We start from the raw sequence: 12317 nt of genomic DNA, 5'->3' as shown, positions 1-12317 counted from the left end.
ACGGTGTGGCACGAGTCCGAGTCTTGTCAGTGAAGTGCACTCCTCTGAGTTTCTCTGCAGCTCTCAACCCAGTGGCACAGAAGTGTATCTTATCAGCAGAGGGGCGTTTGAAGGGTGTGAGTTGACGTCATCCGGCCTGGAGCAGATTATGAAATCATGTTGCAGAGTTAAAAGTGGGAAATCAGCAGGTTTGAACTCAAAATTGTGGTTTTAAAACAGAATTCTGTGCATAATGTAAATAAAGGGAGGTGTCCAGGCCCACGCAGGAGGAAATACATCTCTCACGGCCCTCGAGTGAGACACTGACCCTGCCTGACTGAGGGTTGAGGCCTCAGGGTCGACCTTTGACTTTACTGGAAGGAGACAGAAGCAGAGGCAAAAAGTATGTCAGCAGTCAAAGAATAAATGTTACATCACAATGATACACATCAGTATTGTCAGACAAAAAAACTCTTAGAGGGACAAACTGAAATTGCCAAGTGTTGCATGTGATATTCTCCAGTTTCCCACAAGTTTTCATCCATTTCTCAACCCTCTCCTGTAATTCACATGTCGTCATGTTGCCTTCAAGTCCTGATCGAAAGAATGTATCCCAATGCATATGGGTATAAAATATAGGCTCCATATAATCGTATATTTGAAAAACTGTAACAAATCAAAATTGGAAATGAGCTTAACTTAAAAGTTGATTTAACGTAAATTTTAGCATCTAACTGCAGCCATTAGAAAAGTTCATGCACACTCAGTAAAACAATAAACTATGTAGAAATAATCATTTTTTTATAGGCAGTAAATTGTAAAGAAGCATAATGGTATCCATTAAAATGAAGCATACGATGCCAAATTTTGTGTTGTCATATGGACACTTTCCAAAATTGTTTATTAGCCTACGTTATTAATAAAAAAAAAGTTGACCTACATTAGTACCTAGAGTTGTGACATTTCCGATGATTTGAACGCAGCACAAGATTTCGAAGTGTTGCGTCTGCGCGCATCGTGTCTGTGATTGGACGCCGGGCGGTGTTTTAAAGCTCTGCCCCGCCCCTCCCCCGCCCCCCATCTATCTCTTTCAGTGGGATTCCCCAGCGAAGTCGACAGCAACGTGGTCCGCTTCAATCAATAATATTTTGGCTTTTTCGACAGTCGTTCGAGTTTCGCGTCCTCGCCTCAACCCCCCCCTCCTCCTCCGTCCGGCGATTCACCGGTGTTGGGCAGCGGGAATAACGAGGTAGGTACGCCGAGTGTCCGAGCGCCTCGCACGGTTAACGCGAACAGCGGTGTCCGTTGGGTAAAGTTCTGTAGCAGTTAGCAAACATTCCAAAACGTTGTGCTAACGTAATTAGCCAGGGAAGCTAACGCAAAGCTAGCTAAGCCCAAAACAAAAAGAGACTATTATGTGCTGCACCCGCTTCACACAACCGGGTGGTAATTGTAAAATTAGCACTAAAATCATGAGTTAAGTTGGAAGTGAAGTTATTTAAATACAGTATTGGTGAAAAACGCCGACTCGGTGGCCTAGTTTTTGTCGAACCTGCTGCTCGACAAAATGGACGAAAGGCTAAACGCTAACAGATTGAATGGGGGTTAGTGTTGTTTACTTTCTGGTCAACTTTGTTGTTTACGCCTCAAATTTTAAACTTTTAAGAATTATAACTAGATGTTAACATAATATGAGATGTATAAGGTTTTAGTTTTAAAGTTAATTTGCAGCTCTTGGAGCCGAGGGCCTACCTTTATTTTCATTCGAGGCAACTTGCATTTCCTGTGTAGCAGCAACTTTCACTTTGGTAGTCCTGCCAAGAATAAAAGTTATTTTGTAAGTTTTTAACCCGCCAAGATACAGAGTTGGAAAACACAGTATATTTTGATAATTAAGTATCTGTGGGATTAAAATTAATTTCTCAGGTTGTATTCTTTTAATATGGGGATTTGCTGCTTTTCCTGAGAGCTCATTTTCTATCCAGTAGGCCAACAATTAAAAAAAAAATTGAAATATTTAACTTTGGGCTCTTGCAAATGTTTACTTAATGGTTCATGTCATGTTGCAGCCTAAATAAGTATTCAATTACGTTAACTCAAATGTCTGACAAAATACTTAAACGGGTGCAACTTGTTAAATGAGGTGATGGATATACATCTCAGATTTAATCTAGTTTCTACATACCCTCGCCAATTTCTTACTTCCTGTTTATCTTCACATTTCCTCTGTGTAGCTCTTCCTCATTGCTCCTGGCCTGGAAGAGCTATGGAAGAGCAAAGCTTTGACGGCCTCCACCTGAGCCAAGGCCTCCCGCTTAGCCAGGACTCATTCAGGGAGCTCTGGGAGAGTGTGTAAGTTACATTTTAACACTGGACAAACTTTTTTTAAATGATTAGTTTTCTCATGAAAAGTTGACTAATTTGCTTGTTTTTGTCGGCAGGGTCACCCCATCAATATCCTCCATCCCAGCGGCAGCAGATGGGATTCAGGAGTGGAGGCCTGATGGGCCAATAAACATGCTGGTAAACTCACATACCTGTGCCTTTGTTCTGTAACAATAAACTGAGGAAAGCTTTTATTTTTTTAGCTAATATTCAGATGACGGTAACTTAGTCTGTAAATATCTAAGTCTGGAGAGAGACTGGCACTCACTCATTTTTGTCCTTTTGCAGCTTCTCCCCGAGCAGGTTTTATCCGAGGGTTTTGATGAAAACCTCTTTGAGTTACCCCTGGAGACGAGAGATAGTGTGCCTCCCCCGGCGTCCACCGTCCCGGTCACCACTGACTATCCGGGAGAGTTTGGCTTCCAGCTGCGATTCCAGAAATCTGGAACAGCGAAATCGGTGACCTCCACAGTAAGTAATAGTTAAAGTTTAGAAACCATAGGTTTCATTTTTATTTAAAACCAACCATTCAATGTGCTACACAGTTTTTAAACTGATACATGTGCCAGATTACCTGACACAGGCTCATATCTGTTAGTTATCAGATTTGCACTGAATCTCTTTTCTTTGGCTTTTCACACTATGTACATTGTTGATTTTATGTGCACTTTATCTGGGGTGGACAGTCTATTTATTTATTTATTTATTTATTTATTTATTTATTTATTTATTAATTATGTTTTATTGTGTCTTTTATCTTTAGTATTTTGTCTTTTTATTATGTTTTATGGTTTTTATTTTACTGTACAGCACTTTGGAAACCTTTTTGTTGATTTAAAATCGTGCTTTATTAATAAAATTGATAAATGGATTGGATCTAAATAGTAGATCAAGAGTGTGTAGTTGAACAGCTCTCGCAGCAAATTGTCCTGCAACCAAACATGGCAGCGAGTGGAGGTCTGTTGTCTGGGCCCCTCGCCTGAGACAAAGGGGATTTCAACAGCTGCTCGGTATTGAGGCGCCAGTCACTGTTAAACCTAGTTTCCTACTATCTATATTTTTTTCACACGGAAACTGTTAATTTTTGATAATCTTTTCTCCAAGTTAATTTAAGTTAACTTTTTTATCTGATTTAAAAATGTTGACCCTTGTGACTTGGAGGTATAGTGAATTCACAGGCTGATTCCTGAAATTGCTCTCACCTAGAAAGTTATTGAAGAAAAAAAAAGAGTAAAACTTCTTTTTTTTTTTTTTTAAATCAATAGTGAAATGAAATATCTTACCTTTTTCAACTCCATCAAAAAAATCCATTCCTTCGTTTCTCCCGTGTTGCCATTCATGTGGAATCGTATTCATTGTGACGATTCGCTAAATTTGAAGAGCAAGAGTCAGTCGCTGCTCTTGAGGAGCCAATGGTATTCAAGTCTCCACGGTGACTCATGTAGCAGCTCAACCTGATTGGACAGATAAGTTTAGAGTTAGGGTGGTCCGCACTGAAACTCCCACCCCTCCCTGCGACTTGCGCTCTGGTCTGTGTGAGCGCAGCAGTCTGGTGGTAAAATCCAGCTCTGACATGACGGGGCATGTTCCTGCACTGTCTTCCTCCAGCACTGAAATGGTTAAACAAGGACGAAGGAAGGTAATATTGTTTTTTAGTAAGATCAATTCAGACTCACTGATGTGGAGGAGTTAACATGTTGTTTCTTTTGGAGCTTTTGGAGTAGATAGAGAAGTTATCAAACTTAAGACCGTGTTTTAGTCTCAACACTTTGTCTTTTCCTCTGTGGCAGATTTCAGACCAGTTGTTTTTTTTTGTTTGTTTTTTTTACCTCATGTTCTCACAGCTCTGCCTCTCCTCATGTGCTCAGACAGTAAGGTGTGTTGCTTTCTCCCTGTGTTTTCCTCAGTTCTCCGAGATCCTTAACAAGCTGTATTGCCAGCTTTCTAAAACCACGCCGGTCGAGGTGTTGGTCAGCAAAGAGCCACCACACGGGGCCGTCCTCAGGGCTACGGCCATTTATAAGAAGACGGAGCATGTGGCCGACGTGGTCCGAAGATGCCCCCACCATCAAAATACTGACAGTAAGGAAGCATATTTGATTGATTTCCTGGCATATGCAGTGGGAAAAAAAATATTGTGCACGTTTTAAAGAAAAGGTCATTTGAATTTACTAAAACCTTTTTTTCCTTTCAGCTGCTGACCATCGCAGTCATCTGATCCGAGTGGAGGGAAATCAGAGGGCTCAGTATTTTGAGGACACGCACACAAAGAGACAGAGTGTCACCGTCCCGTACGAGACGCCGCAGGTACGTCCGCCTCAATCGATGTGTCTGAAGGGGAACATGTCTACACTAGTGTCCACAACACTCACATTTTAGTTTCCTGTGATGTGGCTGTTTAAGCATTTCACTGTGTGAGTGTAGGATCTTTGAAATGGCTCCAGTGCTGACAGAAAAAACTGCATGAAAACATTTCTCTACATAATACACTGTTCAGACGTCTTCTTTTATTGCGAATATGTCTGTAGGTAAACTGAATTTTCCACCATGACAGTTTAAACCCGAGCCATCTGTGAATAAATGATGATTTTTATGATGATTTTCCTGTTTCAGCTGGGCTCGGAGATGACTACTATCCTCGTGAGCTACATGTGTAACAGCTCATGCATGGGAGGGATGAACAGGAGGCCTATTCTGACCATCCTGACTCTGGAGTCACAGGAGTAAGTGTTGCTTCTGTTCATCAGGATGTGTTCCGGTCTCTGTGTGAGTGTGTATTGATTTTCTTTCTGTTCTGTTACTGTTCATCTCCGTCCCAGGGGGCTGGTGTTGGGCAGGAGGTGCTTCGAGGTGCGTGTCTGCGCCTGTCCGGGCAGGGACCGCAAAACCGAAGAAGAAAACAGCGCCAAGAGCGGCACCAAGCAAACTAAAAAACGAAGTACGTTATTCATCTCTCATTACATCGATCTTCTGTCTTCCACTCTTGCTTTCCGTTTCCCCGCTCACCTCTCTTTGGTTTGCTTAGAGAGCACCCCGGCCCCTGAAGTCCCCACTCTGAAGAGGACCAAGTCGGGCTCCAGCGCCGAGGAGGAAGACAAGGAGATGTTTGTTCTACACGTGAGTAAAGATGCTCGCCATCGACAGAGCTAGGTTGCTTCACAAGGTTTTCCATGCTGTGAGGAATTGACTCCTGTGATCTCTGCTGCAGGTCCGTGGTCGTGAGCGATACGAGATGCTGAAGAAAATAAATGACGGACTTGAAGCGCTCGACAAAGAGACGTGAGAAATAAATCCACTTGTTTGGTTTTTTGTCAAATTCCTCGGCCACTAGTAGGGATGTCACGATTACTTGTTTTCACAATTAATCATGGTATTAAACGCCACAATTAATTGATCGTAAAGATTCCTAAATACCGTTACTTTCACAAAAATTTGATGTTGGAACCTTATTTGCAGATGTGGCGCCCAAATAAAGGTAAATGCTCAGGTCCATACAGGTCCATTTAATTTAACGTAACATTGAATTGGTAGGAATTTAAATGTTAGCGTGTCATTTTTAATTAAAAAATAAAAGCAAAACAAAACAAAAAACGATTAAAATCAACGCAAACATTTGGTATAGATGACAATTTATGACCTGAATATTTCAAACATTTCCCCTGGGGATTAATCATTGGTCATATATTAATAGGTAGTTGAAATATTTTGTGTAAACAATGATTAATGTAATTACATTTTGACTATATTTGATTTTACACATTCATAGTGTTGTGAAATTAATTAGTGCATAATAATCTTGATAATCGTAATACCGTGATTATTTCTCTGATAATAATCGTACCAAGAAAATTTATAATCGTGACATCCCTAGCCACTAGAGGTCACTGTGTGTAACGCTGAAACATGGCGTGTTTACTCTCTCTTACTCGCCTCCTGCTCTCTCCGCAGTAAAAGCAAGTCTAAGGTCGCTGTGAAACAGGAAGTGCCTCTGCCCTCCAGCGGCAAGCGTGTCCTGCAGAGAGGAGAGCGCAGCGACAGCGACTGAGCGGCCACGAGAACGAACGTCATCTCTTTACTCCCTCCAAGCTGTCACGTTTACTCCAGGTTTTTTTTTACTCGCCATTGGAACCTGAATCACCTCCGGCCTCGCCTCTCTTCACTCGAGCTGATAACATTTTACTGCGTGACCGTTTGCTGTACTGTACCGTACAGTGTCTTGCTGTTCATCACATATGCAAATGAATAAAGGAGAGCAACTCGTACTGTAAGCAGGTGCTGCCTCCTCCTCACTGCTCTCATTGCATTAGTAGGTCTCATGAAGAGGCCGTGGGACCTCCGTCTTTGTATGACTATAGGACCAGGATGTCGGGGAGGGAAAAATTGGGGAGGGTTCAGATCAGTGTTAATTTTCGCAGGGGTTTTTTAAAAATGTATGTGTTTTTTTTATGTTTGTCAGAATATTGATTATGATTAAAGTTTTGTTAAAAAAAAAATTTAAAGGTTACACAATTGTGTCAGTTAGAGGAAAGCAAAGGATCATACTCCTTAACACAAGTCACTGCCATTTTTGACAAACTGCAGAGTCGCCCTTGTGAAACTTGAATCAGTGTTTACCTCCAATGATTTTGCTGTATTACTGCAGCACAGCCCGACTCGCACGTACTGCAGCAGATTACAACATGTATTATTTCTTCCAAGTGTGTTTTATTTTCCCTAATCGGAAACCAAATGGATGCAAGTAATTTTTAAAAACATTCAAACACACACATTTCTCTGTAGTGGCACTTTTTTTTGGTCAAGGCAAGTAAGATTGAACACTAGACTTGGGGCTGGCTGGATCACCCCAGAGTTACTGGTAACTTTTCCCTGCATAACTAATGAAAAAAGAAAAAGTGACGAGTTGAGTTTTGGGCCTTCGTTGACAGACCATCCGATTTGTCGTATAGCCAGCAGCGCTTCAGTTGATGTGACCAATCACTGTTGATAATAAAAACCACTTACTGTTTTTTCACTGCCATCAAAGCTGATATAAGGCATTTTCTTTGTTTTTATTTCTGGACCATCATAGATTATTTTGGGACGTTAGTTTTTATATAAAAGGTTTTCTATATTTTTCATTGTTATTTTTTCATGGCTTTTTTTGTACTAATTTGATTTGTCAAGCAAAGCTTTAAACATAAATAAAACGTTGAATGTCATACAGTTGTATCTGGTCTCTTGTAAATGTGTCTGGTGTGTGTGTGTGTCTGTCCTCTCCCAGGTTATTACACTTTATTCCTTATGTTACTCATTTCTGTTGTTTTGCATGTTGGATTCAAAACCAGCATCATCTAATGATACCTGGAGTTGAATGGAGCTTTGTGTTGCGATTCAAATCTTCTGTTTACCTATTGATTTTCCATGTAGGTGGAACAGAGGTATGAGAATGTGTGGGTGTGTGTTTGTCTTGATGCGGTCCATATATCTTCTAAGGAAAGATAATTTCCTTCCATGTTCAGAGAGTCAGAGGACGCATCTATAGCTCAGGTGAGACAGCAGCAACCATTCCGCCTTCAATTTCTTTGAACAGTTTTAAAATTGTTTTGGATGTGTGTTGTGTTTTGTCTACTGTTTTTATCTATTACTTTGCAGCAGCTGTTGTTTGGTGACGTTATCTGAGGATCCACTGGGCGCCAACATGAGGAGGTTAACTCATGTGGATAAAGTTTGTATTCTGCTGTCATGGGGTGAGTATTATTACTCTAAGTCGTCTACTTAGTAAATCCACAGGGCTAGAGTTGAATGCTAAAAACAATGACTGGCACTGATTTTACTTTGATTATGAATCTATTGAAAGTTGTCATCTTTTACACGGAGCCCAGTGTTAGATTTAATGTTGAATTTTTCTTCTAATCAAAGCTAGTTGGGTTTCAACCACATTAAATGGAGGAAAGCTGCATTTGAGCAGCGGTACATAATCTACCAAATATCTAAATTATTGATTAATAATTCTGTGCAGTTACATTGCAATAAAGGGGAGAACAAAAATAGAAAAAAAAGTCACCTCCTGGAATTAACTAAGATAATAATTATGAGCCTCCGATTGGATAATTACTGCATGGATGATTATGTTTCAGCTGGCAACAACTTATTTAATGTGAACTGATGCAGTCTCATTTCTTAGAAGACGCATCCTATGGTCGTGGAAAAGGTGTTCATCTGTTTCAGAAGGGTCAAATTATTGACATCAAGCAAATAAAACATCTAAGGAGATTGCTGAGACTAAAATTGGGTTAAGAACTGTCCAACGCATTATTAAAAACTGGAAGGAGATAGGGCAACCATCATCTTCAAGGAAGAAATGTGGTCCAATGTGACCACAGAGTCCAGACTTCACCCCAATGACAATCTTTGAAAAATTAAAAAAAAAAACTCTGGACAGAAATAAATGTTGTGACATTGCAGAAGCTTATCAAAACAATGCCACAGCAAATGCGTGCCGTAAAGAAAGATAAAGGCGGTCCAACGAAATATTTGTCTTTTTTTTTTGGGACGGGCAGTGCATTTAATGTAACTGACTTGGTACAGTGAGTCCAACCTGTAAAGAAGAGTCCATATGGGTGTGGTCTGATGATCTGTGTAGGATTATCAGTGTGCTTATCCTTACAATCTTAAAAATAGAAGTGATAACATTTATTTTAATCTGAATGTATTTTTTAATGCGTGAAAGATATGTTTTTGCCTGTGACTTCTGAAAACGTACCTTTTGTATTTCAGCCAGGTTAGTCTAAAGTTCTGTTTCATGGATAATGGTAGAAATGTAATCTGATATTGATTTGATTAGAGGAGAAAAACTGAGATGATTATAACTCAAAGTGTGTGTGTTTTATCTGGTGGGATGGATGGATATTGGGTCGAACTGTGAGACCTCTGTCTGTTTTGTGTCCAGCAGTGCTCATGTTGATGTACGGCGCAGCAGAGAATGATTACCGGTACTTCTACCCAAAAACTTTAAACCTGAACCTGACCTGGAACCAGGCCAGGAATCACTGCCAGGTACGGCATGAAGCTAATGCACAAAAAAGAATGTGTAAATATACTTTAACCCTTGATGATGTATTTCCTTAACAACCTAAAGAAGCATTTTGGAAAATATTCTTTGGTTTCTTTCTTGCAGAGAACAAGGAACTATACCTCCCTGAGGTCTATGTGGCTTTTTATAAAAGCATAAATATTATATATGATGATGATGAAATTATTTATTCAGTCATATCAAATAATAGCTACAAACATTATCAACAAGGTAATGACTGAAAAGGCACGGGCAGAAGCATAATGCTTATATTAATGACTGTCCTACATACCAAATTAGGCTACCCAGCATTCTCACAATATAAAAAGCAAACATAAAGATAAAACTAGAAAATTTCCTCTGGGAAAAATTCGTAAACTGTTGAGAAAAGTAATAGCACACCGATCCCGATCAAGACGCACGTTTTGATATATAATTTGTCCTACAACTCTTTGAGTTGGACTAGGACTAGTAGCGAATCGAAAAACGTCCGGAAGATGAAAAATAATTGGAAAAAATCCACACAATAACAGTAGTGCCCAGTGCGCTTGCCCCGTGGCCCTAATTAAACCAGAAAAAGACCGGAACCAACAAAGTTAACAGTATTTAAATATATAGTAGTAAAGAAATTGTTAGATATCTCAGAGAAGAAACATTTTTCAATTAACATAAAGATTGTAAACTGGTGGAAAGAGCTAGTCCACCTCAGAGAAGTCATCGAAGTCTTTAGGATACAACCCAACATGAATGCTTTATAAAGTTTAATACTAGACAGTTTTTCTACCTGTTTGTTGCACCATGAACCATCTGAACCTGTGATCCAGTGTTAGATTGGATCAATATTTGTTGAAAAAAATGGTTCTGTCTGTGTCCTTTGTATGCCTCATCAGGTCTGTTTCAAAGACCTGGTCACTGTGACTCCCAGCAACATCCGATGGATCGCCAGCAATCTCTCCACCACCGCCTGGATCGGCCTCCGCAAGAACTTCTACACTAACTCGAACTTCACCACCAACTTCTACTCCACCACCGACTTCAACTCCACCACCGACTTAAACTCCACCACCGACTTCAACTCCACCACTAACACCAACTTCACCACCAACTTCAACTCCACCACCGACTTAAACTCCACCACCGACTTCAACTCCACCACTAACACCAACTTCAACTCCACCACTAACACCAACTTCACCACCAACTTCAACTCCACCACTGACCTCAACTCCACCACTGACTTCAACTCCACCACCAACTTCAACTCCACCACTAACTCCAACTTCACTAACTCCAACTTCACCACTGACCTCAACTCCACCACTGACTTCTACTGGACCACGTGGGCCAACGGGGATCCTCTCACCTTCCAGAACTGGTACCCTGGTTGGCCTGTTTTCAAGTCGCCCTTCCCAAGAAGAGACTGCTGCAGCTGCTCCTGCACCTGCCCAGCAACCGCAGGACCGACGACGCCGAGCTCCACCAGATACACAAGCTTTACAACCTCAAGCGTGACGAACTTTAGTGTGCAAGTGACCGATAACTTCAGTACCACTGAACAACCTGTGCGAAATGTGACTGGACTCCCGACCGATCCCACTCACCAACCCGGGACAAATGTGACAGGACTCAGGACCGATCCCACTCACCAACCCGTGACAAATGTGACAGGACTCAGGACCGATCCCACTCACCAACCCGGGACAAATGTGACAGGACTTCCGACCGATCCCACTCACCAAGCTGTGACAAATGTGACTGGACTCAGGACCTATCCCACTCACCAAGCTGTGACAAATGTGACAGGACTTCCGACCGATCCCACTCACCAAGCTGTGACAAATGTGACTGGACTACCGACCGATCCCACTCACCAACCCGGGACAAATGTGACTGAACTACCGACCGATCCTACTCACCAACCCGGGACAAATGTGACTGGACTACCGACCGATCCCACTCACCAAGCTGTGACAAATGTGACAGGACTTCCGACCGATCCCACTCACCAAGCTGTGACAAATGTGACTGGACTACCGACCGATCCCACTCACCAAGCTGTGACAAATGTGACAGGACTTCCGACCGATCCCACTCACCAAGCTGTGACAAATGTGACTGGACTCAGGACCGATCCCACTCACCAAGCTGTGACAAATGTGACAGGACTTCCGACCGATCCCACTCACCAAGCTGTGACAAATGTGACTGGACTCAGGACCGATCCCACTCACCAAGCTGTGACAAATGTGACAGGACTTCCGACCGATCCCACTCACCAACCCGGGACAAATGTGACTGAACTACCGACCGATCCCACTCACCAACCCGGGACAAATGTGACAGGACTCAGGACCGATCCCACTCACCAACCCGTGACAAATGTCACTCGACTACCGACCCATCCAACTCACCAAGCTGTGCGAAATGTGGCTGGACTACCGACCGATCCCACTCACCAAGCTGTGACAAATGTGACAGGACTTCCGACCGATCCCACTCACCAACCCGGGACAAATGTGACTGGACTACCGACCGATCCCACTCACCAACCCGTGACAAATGTGACTCGACTACCGACCGATCCCACTCACCAAGCTGTGACAAATGTGACTGGACTTCCGACCGATCCCACTCACCAAGCTGTGACAAATGTGGCTGGACTTCCGACCGATCCCACTCACCAACCCGTGACAAATGTGACAGGACTCAGGACCGATCCCACTCACCAACCCGGGACAAATGTGACTGGACTCTCGACCGATCCCACTCACCAAGCTGTGACAAATGTGACTGGACTACCGACCGATCCCACTCACCCAGCTGTGACAAATGTGACTGGACTACCGACCGATCCCACTCACCAACCCGTGACAAATGTGACTGGACTACCGACCGATCCCAC

General features: G+C 42.3%; 1 protein-coding gene across 1 annotated transcript; it reads left to right on the top strand.

Annotated features, from left to right (window-relative positions):
- The first annotated feature begins 1067 nt into the window (after positions 1-1067).
- On the top strand, positions 1068-7572 carry LOC311001302 (cellular tumor antigen p53-like). The gene is made up of 11 exons (XM_083992345.1): positions 1068-1228; positions 2214-2331; positions 2421-2502; positions 2653-2835; positions 4272-4446; positions 4559-4671; positions 4978-5087; positions 5184-5302; positions 5390-5481; positions 5573-5643; positions 6313-7572. The coding sequence occupies exons 2-11, from the start codon at positions 2246-2248 to the stop codon at positions 6407-6409; spliced, it is 1128 nt and encodes a 375-aa protein (XP_083848471.1). The 5' UTR covers positions 1068-1228; positions 2214-2245; the 3' UTR covers positions 6410-7572.
- Positions 7573-12317: the final 4745 nt, after the last annotated feature.

The sequence above is a fragment of the Trachurus trachurus genome (assembly GCF_905171665.1).
Source record: "Trachurus trachurus genome assembly, chromosome: 18".
Taxonomy (NCBI): Eukaryota; Metazoa; Chordata; class Actinopteri; order Carangiformes; family Carangidae; genus Trachurus; species Trachurus trachurus.
Note: the sequence above shows the minus strand (reverse complement) of the source record. Positions and strands in the feature narration are given on the sequence as shown.